Below are 18,255 nucleotides of genomic sequence, written 5' to 3'. Positions count from 1 at the left end.
ATTATATTTACATGGATTTTATTTTATTTATATAATTATATAAATAAAACTTTAATTTTAATTTAATTTTGCACATAATAAATATAATTATTTATGTTTTAACGAAAAATTATACTTTCACGTTAAATGTTAACTCGAAATTTGTACAGTTTTGAATTTCATATTTTATATTTTAATTGTTTTTGTATAAGATTGAAAAATGCAATATCTACCCAAAAAAAAGTCAACTTCGAGCAGTTGAAATTCGAAGTCAAATGCAAAATTTTCATTGTGGAAACTAAGTAGGCTATAGGTAAAATGGATTGGGAATATCAAAGTGGATGCAAATGTTTATTTTATGTCTCATATTATATATAAAGGCATTTCATGGTACTCGATGAAGATATATTATATTGGAACGAAGGGTTAATGGTTCTAAATTTCGTTGTTTTGGATGGAAGTAGTCACATTTATAATAATTCCAAATGAGTATAGACATTGGGATTATTGGGACATGTTATTTGTTGGGTACTTGGTTTCCACACTTTTTTTTAATTGAATATTAATTAAATTTATTATCGAGCCTGATCAATTTGAGATATTGTTTGTAGGATGTCGAGTTTCTTAATATTTGAATTAATCTTTTTTTTTATACAACTCACACATCACTGGTGAGAGCAAATTACTACCAACACACATCATAAATAGACAATTCTTGCGACTCAAACCAATGATATGGATAACAAGGTGAACACCCTTAACCAAAGGATCAACAACGGTGGTTCTCAACCTGACTTTTTTAATACTCAAAAGTCAAAATGTGTGGATTCAAATCATGGTAGTCGGTATTGTACCGTTCCAGTCCTAAATTGGTTCCAAGTAATTTGTGTTTCATTTTGGTCAAAACTTCGGTGCATTTTGACCATTTCGATGTGTTTTTGTCTGTTCCGGTCAATTTCAACTTGTACCGGTGCATACGTTCTCGTACTAGTTGGTATAAAATTTCGATATTTTAAACTAATTTATTTTAACTATCTTAATTTTTCTATAACTATATTTAAAATTAAAAACTTAAATTAATTTATTTAACCTAATTAATACAGTGAAAAAAACTTAATTAATAATTTTAAAACTTATATTTACATATAAATATGTTTTTATAAATGTAATTGAGATATATTTGTGAGTATATTATTATTTTATCAAAATAATATATAATTTATTAAGAAACTAAAAAATAGATTCTAAATATATATATATAATATTTAAATGTATATATAACTTATTAAACAACTAAAAATAAGACTATAAATATATATGTGAAAAATATTTAGAAATATCGATAAACTCAAAACAACCTACTAAAACATAGAGATACTGATATGTGCCAGTATCAAAACAAAAGACAGTACGTCCATTGATACAATGCTGACTCTTTGAATCAGATTCAAACTCAAATGCTAAAATCAATAATCATCACTAAAAACCCATAATGGGTTATTTGCTTGAACGTCCTTATAAGAGATCCTAACCCTGCAAGCCTAGTAAACTTGAACAAAACACCCTCCTCATTCCTTCCATAAACTTTTGTTAGCTCAAGCTGTTCAGCTTATTGAACCAGGACCTAACAGCCCTAAAATTACGAAGAAGAGCAAACCCTCCAAATGAGAATTACAATTAGATGTGGACACTGGCCGGGCAATGTTCAGATCGGGCAACCCTGAGCAGTTTCGGACAAGTGTCGTAAAATCTATAAATATCTAATACCACAACATTTACCAGGTATGATTAAACTCTCTCCAGAGTTTGCACCATTTTAACTTTTATCCTCAAGTTTCTCTGGTTGAAGCATCATAGAGTGCTCCACATAACAAACTTCGACACCCTTTGACCTGCTTCTTGTCTTGCAGATCATCATTTAGAGTATCGATTCAAGCACAACTCAAATCATCTCACAAAATTCACCTCAACACTCTTATTCAAGCTTGGTTTGGGTTAATATCATAAATTCACTCTACTATTATTTTTTTTACTAATATTTATATATTTTTATAATTACAAATATGTACAAAATATTTTTTTATTAAATAATTATTTTACAAAATCTTGGATTAAGCCTGTATGATTCCAGTCTATTGGGTACTCGATGACCTGATATTTGGACAATTTTAACTGTGCTCTATGTCAACTTTAAGTTTAATGGATTTTTGAGCCTCCAGGTTCAAATCTCACCTACGTAAATTAGGTGAAGGTTATCCTAAATTTATTTAAGCTTAATTCTCTAATTTATGGGTCCTCTCTAGAGATATTTCAATTTGGCTACGAATATATTCTATTATTTTGTCTAATTATTCTTTTTAATGTCTGATTCTGATTATTATTGACTCGAATGTGTATTGTTTATAATTATACTACTTATAACTTAAAAAATGATAAGAGTAATTTTTTATTTTTTTGTCAGGCAAACCTAAATAATAATTCTTTTGATTTGTATATATATTGTTGATACACGGACAAGTTGGTGGCGGAGATGGTTAGTTTACCATGTTTAAGATAGGATGGAGGGTTGATAGGAATAGTTGTGTTCATAGTTTGATTAAAATCGAATTAACCGACCGAACCAATCTAGTTTGGTTAATCGATCGGTGGTCGAATTTAGTTCAGCTGGAGGTCAATTAATAATTTTTTAAAATTTTGATTATCAGGTAATTCGGTTCAAAAACAAGTAATTAACCGAAATAAGTAATATAGTGTTTGGTTGTTAACTTTCAATACTTACATAGTTTTTTGAACTATTAAAAAAAAAGAAATGAACATTAACAATGTATTTTTTTATATGTTTTATACTTCTTTTGATTTGAATATATTTCGATTCGGTTAATATATTTGAAAAAAAATTCAGTTCGGTTAATGGTTAAAAATTTTTACATTTCGAGTAATTTAATTTAGGTATTAACTGAACCGATCGTTTAAACATCCCTAGATAGAAAGAGTTGTGAGAATTATAGAGTAAGGGAGTAGAAGTTTTTGTAGGCAAGAAGGAATGTAATGGTTGCTTCTCTCTCCTTAGGCTCCTAGCCTTTAATGTCTTGTGTCTCAACATGCCACATGTCACATGTTGAGTTGGTTGTGGAGTTATTATGCCTAGCATTTGTTTTGGGTTTTTTTTTCTTCCAATTAAACTCTATTTTTAGTTTTTCACTTAAGCTTTAATTAGTGTGGATTATTTTAATATTATTTGATTTCGAATTTAGCTTATAAATAGACTCTTTTTCTATCTTAGAAAAACAACTCATAGCACATTTAGGTATTAGCTTTTATAAGTTTTTAGAGAATTTTGTGTTTACGTCTTGAGGGTTCTTATTTTGGGTTTCGGGTTTAGTTTTATCTCTATCTTGCGTACTATTCATTTTTTACGTTTTAGTGATATTATATTTACCCGTGATTTTCTATCTTCTTCGGAGGGTTTTTTCACGTAAAATATTTGTGTTAAATCTTTTCAATTTTTTCATGCATTATGATGTACCCCAAATCATTTCATGTCAGACATGATGGTTGAGACTTAATATGACAATTAATGAATAGACCCGTTATGCAATTTGCTAACTAAGAAAAATATTATTTGAGATGCATGATGAGTAGAAAAGTTACGGAAAGATGTAATATATAGAAATAAATTTATAAAGTAGAAAATGTGTAGAAAGTTGAAACACTAGATGTAAATGTAATAAATCAAATGAAAGCAACTGTTGAACAATTGAACACTCTTATGTTTCCACTAACTAATTATTGGTTTCAATGTCATCTCATTTAGTCTTATTCGAAATCCTAACAACTCGTCTAAATGTATTATAATGATACCAATAATTTTATTAAAAAATCATGGGTCAATACTAGAGGTGCTCATGGGCCGGGTGTCCCAGCCCGGCCCGACGGCCCGCCCGAAATATGGGAGGGTTTGGGTAAAAATATAGGCCTAAAATATGGGTTTGGGCAAAAAAATTAGGCCCGTTTAGAAAATGGACAGGGCCTCGGGCATCACTTTTTTGGTCCGGGCCCGATATAATAAATATATTTATTTTTTTTACATTTTTTAATTTTAAAATATTTTTAAAATACTTTTTTTAAAATTTTTTTAATTTTAAAATATTTTTAAAATACTTTTTTTAATTTTTAAAATAAATTTTTAGTATTTATTAAAAAAATGGCCTGGGCCGAAATTTTTTATGAGCCCGGCCCGAACCCGGCCCGGCCCATGAGCACCTCTAGTCAATACTTGGAAGTTGGATCTAGAAATAATAATTTGTGAAATCAATATCGTGTTTGTTTTGTATTTTATAGGTTTAATATAATATTTGGTACATGAATTTGATATTTTTTTTAATATGGTACTTAATTTTTTTTGGCTTAATTTGATACAAATTTTTTTTGGCTTAATTTGATACATGAACTTGACATTTTTCTTAATTTGGTACATAAACTTTTGGGCCCTATTTGGTACTTGAACTTGATATTTTTCCTAATATGATACCGAGCTTTTTTAGGTTTAATTTAGTACCTAAATTTATTAAATGTTATACAAATTATGCAAAACATTAATGGTGTTAATTTTTTTGTTATGCTACAAAAATATTGTCGGTATTAGAGTAAATTCATGTTAACGAATTAATATTAAATAAGAAAAAGAAGTTTTGAAAACCCAAATAAAAAGAAATTTATTATTTTCAATTAATTAATTAAAAGTAAAAGTTATTGAACATATAAAATAAAAAATTATATCATCTGTCACATATCGGTCATACATTAATTATTTTTGCTACCTCATAAAAATAGTATTGTTAGTATATTGGAGTAATTTGTAAAATGTTTGACAAGTTCAAGTATTAAATCGAACAAAAAAGATTAGATACCAAATTAGGAAAAAAATAAGTTCAAGTACCAAATTATACCCCAAAAAGATTAAGTACCAACTTAAGAAAAATGTCAAGTTTAGGTACCAAATTAGGAAAAAGTGTTAAGCTTGGGTACCAAATTGGACAAAAAGTTTATGTACCAAATTAGAAAAAAGTGGTAAGTTCAGATACCAAATATGATATTAAGCCTATTTTATACTACTTATATTATAGGCTTGTTTAATATATTTATGTAATTTATAGAGAATGCTTGACCCCTTGATTAAATTGGACAAATATCAAATAATTAATTATTTAATTTAAAATTTATTAAAAATTTATTAATAAAAAATTTAAACTTTGGCTCTTTTAAAATTTTATTTTCCTTAAAAATTCCTTATTTTACCTCTAAGTAGGAGGTGGAATGGAACTTGTACACCAATAAATATATAAAAGGTGACTTATCACTTAATAATCAAATATCAATGTTAGTCCTTCTAAATATCAAAACCATTTAATAAAAAAATTCAATGAAAAGCCATTGAAAAATATGAGTTAATAAGGGTGACTTATCACTTAAATAAAGAAAACTTGCAATTTATTTATTTTATACTTTAGTTTTTTATTTTACATTATTTATTATTCTTTAAATTGCAAATCAATCCAAAATAATTTAAATTAATTATATTTATTATTGGTTTGGATATTGTTAAAAATATTTTTATTTATTGTTATCAATTTTAGTTCTTTCTAATAATTAAACAAAAAAACCATTTGATGGAAATTTTCCAATGAAAAGCCATTGAAAGATATAAATAAATAAGGGTGTGACTTATCACTTAAATAAAGAATTCATGTAGTCAATTCATACTTTAGTTAGGTTTTTTTTTACATTATTTATTATCCTTTAAATTGTAAATCAATCCAAAATAATTTAAATTAAGAGTTAATTGCATCAAACATCCCTAAACTACGACCTTCATTTTAAATCGATCCTTAAACTTCAAAACTTCTAATTACATTCCCAAACTATCAATGTTATATCAATCAAGCCCTTCCTTTATTGAGATTCCTAATTTAACCATTAAATGACATGTAAAATCTTATGTGACATAATTAAAATGAAAATTTTAAAGAAAAGTAAAATGTTGCAGCAACATTTTAATTTTAAAAACTAAAAATAAAGTAAAATCGAGAAAAGAGAGAGTGAACTATAATTTTATAAAAGCATCGAAAACTTTAAAACCGAGATTTTTTACAATATTAATTTTTATTTAAGTTTTTATTTTAAATTATGTCACATAAAATTTAACGTATCATTTAACAATGAAATTAATGATTTTAGTAATGAAAGGACTTTATTGATATAGCATCGATAGTTTAAAGATGTAATTATGATGTTTTAAAGTTTAAGGACCGATTAGAATGAGAGTCATAGTTTCAAGGATGTTTAGTATAATTAGTTGTTAAATTAATTATTTCATTATTAGCTTAAAATATTTAATTTTTCTTAGTTTTATGATATTTTTATATTTAACACTTGAATTTTTGCTAGATATTTTTATATTCAAATTACAATTAACGGTAAAAATATAAAATGAAAATATTTAAAATGTATTATTTACATTTATCAAACACAATATATTTAGGGTAAACTACTAAAATAGTCACTTTTGTTTGCCTCGGGTTACATTTTAATCACTTATGTTTAAAATGTTACGTTTTAGTCACTTACGTTATCGTGTTATAATATTTTAGTCACTGAGCCGTTAATTGTTGTCAACGGTGTAACGATAAGCTGACGTAGCACGTTAAATCATCATTTCAAATGAAAATTTTAGGTTAAATTCTACAATTGGTCCCTATATTTTTTCATTTTGAGCAATTTAATTTTTTTTCTTTTATGTTCTTTTAACTTTTTTTCCATTCTCTTTTGCTTCTCTCTCTGTTTTCCTCCCTTCTTCATCTCTTTTAACATATTTTTTTATGTTTTCCATTTGTTAAAACTAATCCACAAGCTCAAGCTCGCCTCACTCGAAAAAATTAAATTGTTCAAAAAAATAAAAATATAGGGACTACTTTTAACAAATAGAAAATATAAAAAAAAACTACGTTAAAAGATATAGAGAATGGAGGAAAATAGAGGAAGAAGCAGAAGAGAAAGAAAAATAAACAAGAAGAAAAGTTAAAAAAATATAAAAGGAAAAAGTTAAATTACTTAAAACGAAAAAAATATGGGGACCGGCTGTATAAATTAACCTAAAATTTTTATTTGAAGTGATGACTTAACGTGCCACGTCAGCTTACTGTTACACCGTTAACGACAATGAACGGCCTAATGACTAAAATATTACAACGTGATAACGTAAATGACTAAAACATAACATTTCAAATATAAATGACTATTTTGATAGTTTATCCATATATTTATAACCCTAAAATAATTTTTATAATTCAAATTAAATATTAATTAAAATTTTAACATTAAAAATTCAGCACAGCACCTTAATCATTAAACAGATCTACATTACTTATACATTTATTTATTAATATTAAAATTTTTTAATTTGTCAAATATTTAAATAACACCTTGTTTTTATTTTATTCTATTTGTAGACAGAATAATTGTATTTGGTTTGCCTAACGTGCGCGCCCTCTCAAATTCCTAATTCCTATCCTTTACCTTTTAAGAGAGCCTTTTCAATTCCACAACGTAGTATTATTTTTTCCCTACAAACTGACGAAAAAGCCCTCATCGATTTGGCGGAGAAACACCTCCGTTCCCGTAATTTGTTGAATCCTTCAATGTCCTTTTCAGGAATCAGCGCCGGTTTATTTTAGATTTCCTCTTAGTTTCTTTAAAGAGATCCGGCGGAAAAGCTGATACGATGGCCGCCGGAACAATGGCGACGGCAGCGGGAGCGGCGGTGATACTATACTACGTCTGGTTGAGGAAATCGGAAGTTAAAACCGACGGCGTAGGCAGTGAAGAAGACGAGGATTTATCAAAATCGAGCAGATCGGTAAAGCGGAGAATTGTTAGGAGACCAGCTCAAGCTCCCGCTACGTGGCTCGAAGCAATTGCTACGATATCGGAGACTCTCCGATTCACATACTCGGAGACTCTTGGAAAATGGCCGATCGGAGATTTGGCTTTTGGCATTAATTATCTCATGCGGAGACAGGTTCGTAAAATGCCAGGGCACACTTTCGTTTTGAGATTAAGATAAGAAGTTATGTATTAGATAACTTCTTTTTGGTTTTTTTTTTAGGGAAATTTCGAAGTGGCAAGTGTATATGCAGGTGATAATTGTGTGGAACTTAAGGGTGAAGAGATTAAAAAGGAGTTGAATAATCTGCTAAGGCTGTTAACTCTTTGTAGGCTTTTCTCGAAGAAGCCATTTCCGGTGTTTTTAGACTCTGCAGGTTATTCAGAGGAAGATGCTCTTCTTCATAAGCCTAAAGCAGGGGTATGTTATTCACTTGAAAACTTAAAAGCATTTGTTTATTGTTTTAATTTTACATGTAAATGGAAGCTTTTTGTTAGATGGATTTAGCGTAGCAGGTAAGCTCGAGTTGTGCTCGAAATTCAAAAGTTGATATTTGATTTTTTAAGTTTGATTTCAATTTGAGTTTTAATCAGAGTTACTCGAGCTTGCATTTAAGCTTTTTCTATACAATAAAAATAAAAATAAAAATTCATAATATAAAAATATATTAAAATATAAAGCTCGATTAGGCACGCCAACCGTAAATTGAATATTACAATATTTGTAGTCTGCTAAATCAATAACTCAAACTCAAGCTAGACTTGATAATTATTAAAAAAACTTTTTGTGTTGTTACTTGTTAGATCCATATTATGTACTCGTTTTACATGTCTGGTCCTCACCTCCTAGTTCTTAAGTCATTGAATGAGTAAATGTTTTAGGATAGCTTGAAATCAAACAGGGATACTGAATGAATGTATTAGTTTTTTTTTTTTTTTGAATTACAAAATGAGGGTAAAGCCTTAACAGCGACGCGACTAACGTGACTCGAACCTAGACAATAATTGGAGAGATGAACACCCTAACTATTAGGCCAACACATGAGGTTCAATGAATATCTTAACTTTAAGCACAAGGTAACATATCTAACGAGTCTTAGTTGTGGGGGAAAGAATGAGAGGACGTAAAAGATTACCCATTGCCCTCAAAACTATTATTATTATTGTTATTGTTGTTGTTATTATTATCTATACTTTTCTTAAATTACCGATATCTCCAAATCCTAGTTAATTAAATTGGAAGATATTACGAACTTTAGCTTATTAGAACCAAAAGAGCATCTCTCATTGTGTCGATATAGGCTTGCATATCCACATGGAACTATTCTTTGGTGTAGGTAGAAATGTTTTAACTTTTGCCATACTCAAGGTAGCACATTTTTATTGAGGTAACTTAGTATCCTATGTTTATCTAGATATGGGTACGAGAATTTGACCATTTAAGAACCCATTAAATCCTTGAAGGCATAAAGATAAATTTAGGCTTTAAAATTTATTCATTTTGTCATTTTAGCTCTCATTTTATTTTTGGATTATTTTGGTCCTCAACCTTCAAATTTTATTTAAATTTTTTGTTTTAGATGAAAAATAATTGAACTATTAAAATTTTAATAGCATTGTTGTGAGAGCTGCGTGGCAACTTACGTGCACTTTATTATTAATATGGATATTTTTAAAATAAATTTATTAACTTTTTGACATCTTATTGAATTTTTAATATATACTTTTTAATTTCTTTTGAATTCTTATGAAGTATATACAGACTAACGTGTAACGTGTAAGTTATCATATCAATGTTGTTAAAATTTTAATAATTCAGTTAGCTTTTCCGTTTGAAACAAAGTAATTTGACAAAATATCCAGAAAAAAGAATGAGGAGCAAAATGACAAAATAAAAAACCATTAGGAGCTAAATTATCGTTATGTCAATACTTGAAAAACTTAAAAAAAGATTTGCATTTGGCACTCATACTGAATAACATAGGTTAGCAACAAATCCAACCTGGATTTTATGTTACCGAGGATAGTTATGTGGCATGTGTTGTTTTTATCTGTTTCAATTAATTATTTTGGGAACAATTAATTGCAGCTTATGAAACCAGCATTCACCATCATACGTGATGAAAATTCGAAGTGTTTCCTTCTATTGATACGTGGTACACACAGCATTAAAGATACACTAACAGCAGCAACAGGTGCAGTGGTGCCTTTCCACCATTCAGTTTTACATGATGGTGGGGTTAGCAACCTCGTCTTAGGATATGCGCATTGCGGAATGGTGGCTGCTGCTCGTTGGATTGCAAAGCTCACTGCCCCTTGCCTTCTCAAGGCTATTGCTCAATACCCTGACTACAAAGTTGAGGTAATTTGCCAACTGTTTTCGTTTTCCACTTTCCTTCCATGAAAAAGCCCCTAAAATTCTACCACGCGCTCGAAAAAGAAAACCAAAATTTCTAATTATAGCATTAATTTTGATATCAATATAGTCATTGGCGGAGTCAAGATATTAATCTTAGGAGGGTCAAGCTAAAATTAGACATGCTTCGTAATTTTTTTTAAGGAGAAGAGATGAGAAAGTAGTGTGAGTGCCAAGAGTGGAGACGGCTCTTTTTATATTCCAATTTTTATTCTCAAAATTTGGCTTTTTCAAAAAAAAATTCCCTTTATTTTTATCAAGAAGAACTTTTTTAAAACATTATTTTTAATACTATAAAAATATTGAAGGGACCTATTCCATAGTATGTATATAAAGGGGAAATTGAAAAATCTCAGATCTTGGGGAGGCAATGGTCCCCTGGATCTCTTAGTAGCTCCACCACTGAGTATGGTGTTAAAAAATTTGATATCACTTAGAAATTTGCTATCTTTTATATTTTGTTAATGCCTAAATTTTATTATTTTGTTCCTTGAAGTATGGCCTTACTGAACTTAGCTGTAGCTAATGATGGCCAAAAAAAAAAAAAAAACAGACCCGACAGTTCTGACCCGATCCGATAGGATTTTTCTTTTAGAAAAAGTAGGTTTCGGGGCAGTTTAATTCTTCAAGTCAGGTTTGGATTTAAGAAAAACTGGTGCCCCAAGATAGTTACCCAAATACCCTTTATATAATGTTAGTTTAAAATTATAATAAAAGTTATATTAATATTAGCATAATTATATTTAGAAAATAATTAATAGTATCATTAAAAATAACAAAAAAATTAAAATTTATTATCCTTTTTTGATAGAAAAAGAAAAAGATTGTGGTATTTTGGGTCAGGTCAGAGTTGAATATAGTTCAATTTTCCGAATTGGATTCGAGGCGGGTAATTTCGAGGTGGTTGAGATAAAGTAATGCTGTGGGTATATCAAATCAGGATCAGGGTGAGGGAAAGATCGCTCCACCCCACTCCACCCTATTGCCATTTCCTCCTTATTTTTGTTGAAATTATATACTTTTGTGATTGGATGATTGGAAATGATATTTAGAACTGTGTTTGTAACTTTCAGATTGTGGGGCATTCGCTTGGAGGTGGTACAGCAGCATTACTAACCTACATTCTTCGGGAACATAAGGAGTTTGCTGCCTCCACCACTTGTTTTACATTTGCCCCTGGTAAAACGTTTCCAACATATTATCGTTTCATAGCTAAGCCTAGTGTAAATGATGATGTAAATCCTCATCATTTCCACAATAAGCCATGCTCGTATTAGACACATTTTTCTATCCGACACTCGTACCTAAATCCAATTACAAACGCTTTTTGCGATTAGTAAAAGGTTCTAATATTCATATGCTTGATGAGGCTAAGAAATTGATTACACTACTGTCTAATGTTGCAGCTGCGTGTATGACATGGGATTTAGCGGAATCAGGCAAACACTTCATTACAACTATCATCAATGGCTCTGATTTAGTGCCTACTTTCTCAGCTGCTTCCGTTGATGATCTTCGCACCGAGGTACTTCTCATTGTTAATGTTTGCTCTAATTCTTCATTTCTTTTGAAGTCCTCTTGTCCAACTTCGATTCAAGTATCCTCCAAATACATGAAACAACTTAAAAAATTCTGATTGCATCCGACATTTACACTCAGGTTACGACGTCATCGTGGTTAAATGATTTGAGGGATCAAGTTGAACGAACCAAGGTTCTTAATGTTGTTTACCGTTCTGCTACTGCTCTGGGTTCACGTCTTCCCTCGATGGCTACTGCAAAAGCTAGTGTCGCCGGTGCTGGTGCCCTTCTCCGACCGGTTTCTAGCAGCACTAAGGTAAAACTTATAACAATCTTATGCGCATTTCTATATTTGATCTGGTTTTTGGTGCCTAGGTTTAAAAACCGTAATTATTCAAATCAAATTGAATTTTAATTTTATTTAATTTTCGATTAGTTTCTAACTTTTTAAATAATGTAATAAATATTTTACTTCTAAATTAATAAAAAGAAACTTTCAAATACCATCTATTTATACTCTTTATAAAGTTATAGGCGTCACTTGACTCTCAATTTAAAAAAAAAAAAACAGAAAAAACCCGAACCAAACTAAATTGTATCTAGTTCTAGTTTTTCCAGTTTTTTTGGTATAATGGGTGGATTGTTTCGTTTTTAACACTATAGGTTGTCATGAAAGGTGCTCAAAATGTTGCTCAAGCTGTTGTAAGAAGCCGCTCATCTCTAACTTCATGGTCTTGCATTGGTCCTCGCCGTCGGAATGTAGTTTCGGGATTGAATGCTAAAGGCGATGATATGACCAAACCTTCATTAACATCTAAAACAAGTTCCAAAGCTCTTGTGACCGAAGTGGATTGTCACTCTGGTGGCGGTTTGGATCACAATGACACCGATGAAGACGAACCCCTAATTGAAATGGATAGAGGTATTACTACGGCTACCACAGACGAATTTGTGGGTGGTGAGTTGTGGTATGAACTTGAGAAGGAGCTTAAGAGGCAGGAGAGCGAAGTTGATCTTCATGGCTGTGCCGAAGAAGCTGCTGCGGCAAAAGAAATTTCGGAACAGGAGAATGTCATCGCTGCAGATGTATCCTCGGAAAGTAGAAGTGCAATCTCTTCCTCGGATGCCTCAGAGAACCTCCGGTTCTATCCTCCAGGTAGAATTATGCATATTGTTGCCATGCCCTCATCGGATGCTGCTGTCCTAGATGATCTTGATGGTGACGGCAACGGAGACGGGTCTAACAACGGTAAGGTTCGTATATATGAAACACCTAGAGAATTGTATAGTAAGATCCGGCTATCAAGAACCATGATTAATGATCACTATATGCCAATGTATAAGAAAACGATGGAATTGTTAATTATTGAACTTGAAAAAGAGGAGGATTGTAAATTTGATGTTTTACAAGATTAAAGGGAATCACACTGCTGGTTTTCATATTTTGTTTTTGGTACAAGGGAGACTAAAAATAAAGGGATAATCATAAATATAAAACTATAATTTCAAGTTACTCGATATCAAGCTCATTCATATTGAAGCTCTTTATAAAATAAAGAGTAAAATTATAATTTCGTAAAATAAAAATATATTCAAATTAAAAGCTCGATTAAGCTTTCAAGCTGTTCAAATAGAATATTCCGAGACAAATTTGTGAATATTAGTGTCTCATTTACACTTCTAACTTTCATGCAACATAAATGAATAACCGTAGGTGAAGTCAGAAAATTTTAGTTGGGGATGTCTCAAACTAGGATTTAAACTTTGCTTTTAAATCAGAGAATATAAATCAAAATTTGGAAACTTAAGGTGTAAAGTTGCGATGTTCAAGATATTAAAAATTACCAAACTAATTATTACAATATTTAATATAAAATAGTATTATTATTGTTATTATAATAGCACAATAATGGTTTTCTTCTCCGAAAATTAACTTAAAAAGTTATGAAATAAACCCTCTACTTTATCACTTGACCAGTTGAAGTGGGAGCAAACAATAAAGCAAAGAATGATTCATTAAAAGAATTCTATATTGGCAGCTCTACTAATCAGGTCCCAAAATATGGTTAAATATAGAAATGTCAAGAGGATAAACCTGTCGATTTGACGATGATATCAGCCACCGTAGCGGGACTTCAGCGATTCCGGAGGCTCCTCTTCCATGATGCCTGAACCAGTTGTAGCCAAATACGTCCGGATGGTGGTCTTTCGGTCTCCGAGGAAAGTATGATCCAAGAAGTTATTGTAAGCAATATCACCAAGATTCTTAGCAGCCAACACACTAGAATACAACAAATGTGTATTACTCGGCTTAACCAAAATTCTTAAGCCTAAGCATGTAAAAAGTATCGGGAATGAACAGAACAGCAATTCAATGCTTTTTAGTCAAAAACTCAGGTGCACTTAGTGGTATAAATGAGACAATGGTGCTCACAAGTTACTCGAGTATTATTCCGGAAAAATTCAAACTCGACTCAGTAATTATCGAGCCAAGCTCAAGTTCAAGCTCAAGCTTAGTAATACTTGGTTCAAACGGCTCAAGAGCCTTATCAAACTTTTCATTTTTAATGTATATTTAAATATTTTTGTCATTAAATTACGTTGTTGTTTAATTATCTAGTTGATGTAGAGCTCAAACTTGAACTTAATCGAACTCAAGTTCAAATAACTTGGTTATATCTCAAATCAAGCTTGAGTTTAAAATAGATATTCGATTGAGCTCTGAATTTTGAGCTGAGCTCAAACTCGAGCTCGCCTCGATTACACCTTTAATATTTGGGCTCAGCTCGGCTTGAACAAAGTATCAAACCACAAAGAAATACAGAAATGAAAGTCATACTTCAGATGGCTTACAAAAAATATCAAATCTAGCAAGCAATGTGGTTCTGCATTCATCACATGCTTTATTCCCTACGTTAATCAAACTCGAGTGATAGTGTTGGATATAGAGATGTACACCACGGGTATATTCTATTTATTTTCCCTTAGATTTTCAAGTATTTGAAAGATTCTTAGAAGATCATATCTTCATACTGATATACACTTCAAGGAAAATAAGAATCTGAGGAACATAATATTTTATACTATGTAGGACTACAGCGTAAGAATTGCAATAGTACATACCAATGTCGAAGATATACACGGCACGGCAAGATATCATCTCGCCAAATCTTTTCGATGTTGTATCGACCGTAGTGCTGGAAATAAATGTCCTTATTTCCTGCACAAAGGCATAAGCTTTTGTTACACATTATGAATATGAAGCAGCATAAACGGTTAGCAAAAAAAGTACATATTCTTTCACTCAGAATCTCAAAGTCACAAAAAAAAAAAAGAATAACTAATGGAAAAACTTAACCTTTGCATCTAATTTGAAAGAACTCCTCATCACTGTAACGAGTACAAAGCACCTACATTGATATTTCCAAGCAAATATGCATAAAAATTACAACCCCAAAAGAAGAAAGGCATGGGTTATCTTAGTCAGATTCGGAGACTGGCATGTATTTTATGTAATATGAGTACGTTCGTTTCTTTTTAGCCATAATAACAAATTTAGTTATTAAGGTTTACTTATTTTGTTACTTTGACTCTGATTTTTCTTTTATCACTTTGACCCTAGTTATATCGCTTTTTGTTGGATGAAAAAGTCAGTTGAACTGTTAAAACTTTCACAACACTGACGTGATAACTCATGTGGCACTCTACATGCACTTTGTAAAAATTAAAAAAAAAATTTTTAAAAAAATCATAAAAGTTCTTTTTAAAGATTATCTATGTTAGCAATGAAGTACAACTGTACAACTAAATTGCCATGTGAGATACCACACCAATGACATTAAAATTTTAAGAGTTTAGTCAGTTTTTCCGTCCAACAAAAAGCAATTAGACTAAAATCTAAAGGTTGAGGGTAAAAATGATCTAAAGAACAGAATTAAGGTCAAAGTGACAAAATATGTAAACCTTAGTGGCTAAATTTGGTATTATGCTTCATTTTTATGCATTAGCATGTTTATCTATGTTCGATTATGTGTCCAGCATGGGTGTTGAATACAAAATACTTCAGGAAAATGAAAGTGGTAAAGTAAATTGAACAAATTTCACATACGGCTGGATTAGCAAAAGGCTCTCCATCAAGTGTTTCAGGCAAGACCTGTAAAACAAACAAATCAATCCTCCATATTCACAGAGCAAGAAATGGATAGCCAATTAGCACGAAAAATTAAGTAAGAAGAAAGTTACAGCAAGAAATCGGAATTCGAGTTCTCTTTCCATGAAAGCTGGAATCTGATTTTACACAGCAATATATCAGGTAAAAGCTGAAATTATTCAACTCAAAAATTTGGAATAGAAATGCAATACCTCAGCTTTTTGAATCTCGAAAACAGTAACAATTAGAGTCTCCCCTTCACAAGGCTCTACACTTAAGCTTGATATCTCCTGCAATAAAAACAACAAATTCATTTTAAAACATGAAAAAGAAATTAAACATTTCAAATCACAGTTTCCACTGAATTCTCAGTATCCAAACATAACCTTGGTTTCAGGCTTGGCGATGCCACGATCGAAGAAAATTGGGGCGACGTGAGCGAAGACACGCCTAAATCCTTTCAATATCGCTACTCTGAAGTTCAATAGATTCGGAAACGTACTTCGTGCGCTCCTCTCTGCTCTCAATTAAGCGATGATCAATGAATCATGATGATCATCAATTAAGATCAGGTTGGAAGCTTAGCTAACTGTACCTACCGGAGAGAAGGGAACCGAAGCCGCAGATAGAGATGTAACCGCTCGGTGAGAGGAGCTTTTCGAAATCGGATGAATCATTAAGTTGACACAGCTCCGGTTGAGTCGCGGCAAGTTTCGTGTTGGAGCTCATTATCGGATAAGGAATCCAGAGAAATCTACGGTTGAGAGTAGAAGGATAGGTGCGAGCCGAGAAAGCGATCGGAATGGAGATGGTGGCGCGTAAGGGGAACGCGCGAATGTGCGACACTGTTGGTGGAAATGAGTGAGAGACAGAAGGGGAGAGCGAATTGGACATGGGGAAAGTGTAGGCTGTGGAGTGTGGAGCCTATCTTGCGAGATTGTATATATAAGGCAGGGGTTTTGAGGTCAATTCAACGTATGATGGAAATCACGTGAGGCGCACGTGAATAATATATTACAGCTTTTCTTAGTTCAAGAATTCATGTTTTATACAATTTCTCTTTTGTTTTTTTTATTCCCGAAATGAAATACATTCATATGTAAATCTTATAATTAGTATTTTTACGATAATAAAAATATAATTTCACCATTTTAATGGTATAAATTTTTATAATTTTTAAAAGATTAAATCAAAATTTTATCATTTTAAAAATTAAAAGTACAATTTTATTAAAATTTTTCATTTTTAGGAGATTGTGATACTGCCAGCCCTAGCTTCACCACTAGTTATGATCAAAGAAAATAAATCATAAAATTTAATATGTTAGGAATAAAGCTCAATGGAAAAATGACATATAGAAAATTAAGTCATATTGAAAAAAATTGACCTTAAAAAGTAACATTAGTATGATGTCAAAAATACAAAAATACATCATTTGACGCTTAACTATCATAACGAAATACTTGAATCTAATACTGACAATATTATCCATTTAAAAATATGTAGAAACATCGTAAAACTCAAATCTTCTAGATTATATATAGACAAAATCATTATCTTTTAGATTATATATAGACAAAATCATTATGGACTCAAGGAAATTAAACTATAATGACTCTAGAAATCATGAGTCCTCAATGACTCAAGGGCCAAACCCTCAGCCAAATTTATCATTTCGAAATCAAAGCCCTTTCATGGCGGAAAAAGGTGAGTAGCAAGGCAAAGAAGTGTCAATTGGAAGGAAAATGATGGAAATGGGTGGGGAAAATGGAAAATAGGAAAGGATGAGGAAACAAGAGGTGAAAGATGAGTGGGTAAAGGATGAAGGAGGTTTTGCCGGCAAAAAGTATCATAGGAAAGCCAACGACAGTTAAAACAAAGATGGATAGTGTTTAATTCACAAAAAGGGAAAACTAGAGATGTCGGAGAATCCTTCCGTTTCTTATTAGAAGAATATGAATAGCAAAGATAAATTTGTGTAAATAATAGCCGGTTAAATTTTGTTATTTTTGAAATTTTATATAAAAAATTTATTATCTCACGTTTAATGTCATATTAATTTACTATTTTTATATGATACTCAAGAAAAGCAGAGTTTAGTTAAATCGATTTTATGTCTATCATTTCAGAATTTAAAATACATAAAATTAAAAATAATTAAATTGAATAATAAAGACTACATCTACAATTTATGCTAGTATAAAACTAATAATAAAATTTGACCCAACCAAATCTAAAAATTTGAATTA

The 18,255-nt window shown here is 30.9% G+C and overlaps 2 protein-coding genes across 3 annotated transcripts; one reads left to right on the top strand and one right to left on the bottom strand.

Annotated features, from left to right (window-relative positions):
• The first annotated feature begins 7,491 nt into the window (after nucleotides 1-7,491).
• LOC105775238 (uncharacterized) lies at nucleotides 7,492-13,298 on the top strand. The gene is made up of 7 exons (XM_012597770.1): nucleotides 7,492-8,056; nucleotides 8,144-8,341; nucleotides 10,010-10,282; nucleotides 11,410-11,515; nucleotides 11,743-11,861; nucleotides 11,996-12,172; nucleotides 12,520-13,298. Exons 1-7 carry the CDS (start codon nucleotides 7,760-7,762, stop codon nucleotides 13,270-13,272), a joined length of 1,923 nt encoding a protein of 640 aa, XP_012453224.1. The 5' UTR covers nucleotides 7,492-7,759; the 3' UTR covers nucleotides 13,273-13,298.
• Nucleotides 12,301-16,939, bottom strand: LOC105775245 (uncharacterized). Of its 2 annotated transcripts, XM_012597778.2 has the most exons (9): nucleotides 16,606-16,939; nucleotides 16,393-16,523; nucleotides 16,219-16,296; nucleotides 16,099-16,143; nucleotides 15,965-16,009; nucleotides 15,215-15,266; nucleotides 14,980-15,076; nucleotides 13,952-14,137; nucleotides 12,301-13,129 (listed from the first exon to the last, which is right to left on the bottom strand). In XM_012597778.2, exons 1-8 carry the CDS (start codon nucleotides 16,898-16,900, stop codon nucleotides 13,972-13,974), a joined length of 909 nt encoding a protein of 302 aa, XP_012453232.1. In that variant the 5' UTR covers nucleotides 16,901-16,939; the 3' UTR covers nucleotides 12,301-13,129; nucleotides 13,952-13,971. The 2 variants fall into 2 exon arrangements, with proteins under 2 accessions (XP_012453232.1, XP_052485428.1); XM_052629468.1 differs by lacking the exon at nucleotides 16,099-16,143.
• Nucleotides 16,940-18,255: the final 1,316 nt, after the last annotated feature.

This window comes from Gossypium raimondii, chromosome 1 (assembly GCF_025698545.1).
Source record: "Gossypium raimondii isolate GPD5lz chromosome 1, ASM2569854v1, whole genome shotgun sequence".
Taxonomy (NCBI): Eukaryota; Viridiplantae; Streptophyta; class Magnoliopsida; order Malvales; family Malvaceae; genus Gossypium; species Gossypium raimondii.
The sequence above is the reverse complement of the archived record's forward strand: the minus strand, read 5'-3'. Positions and strand labels throughout refer to the sequence as shown.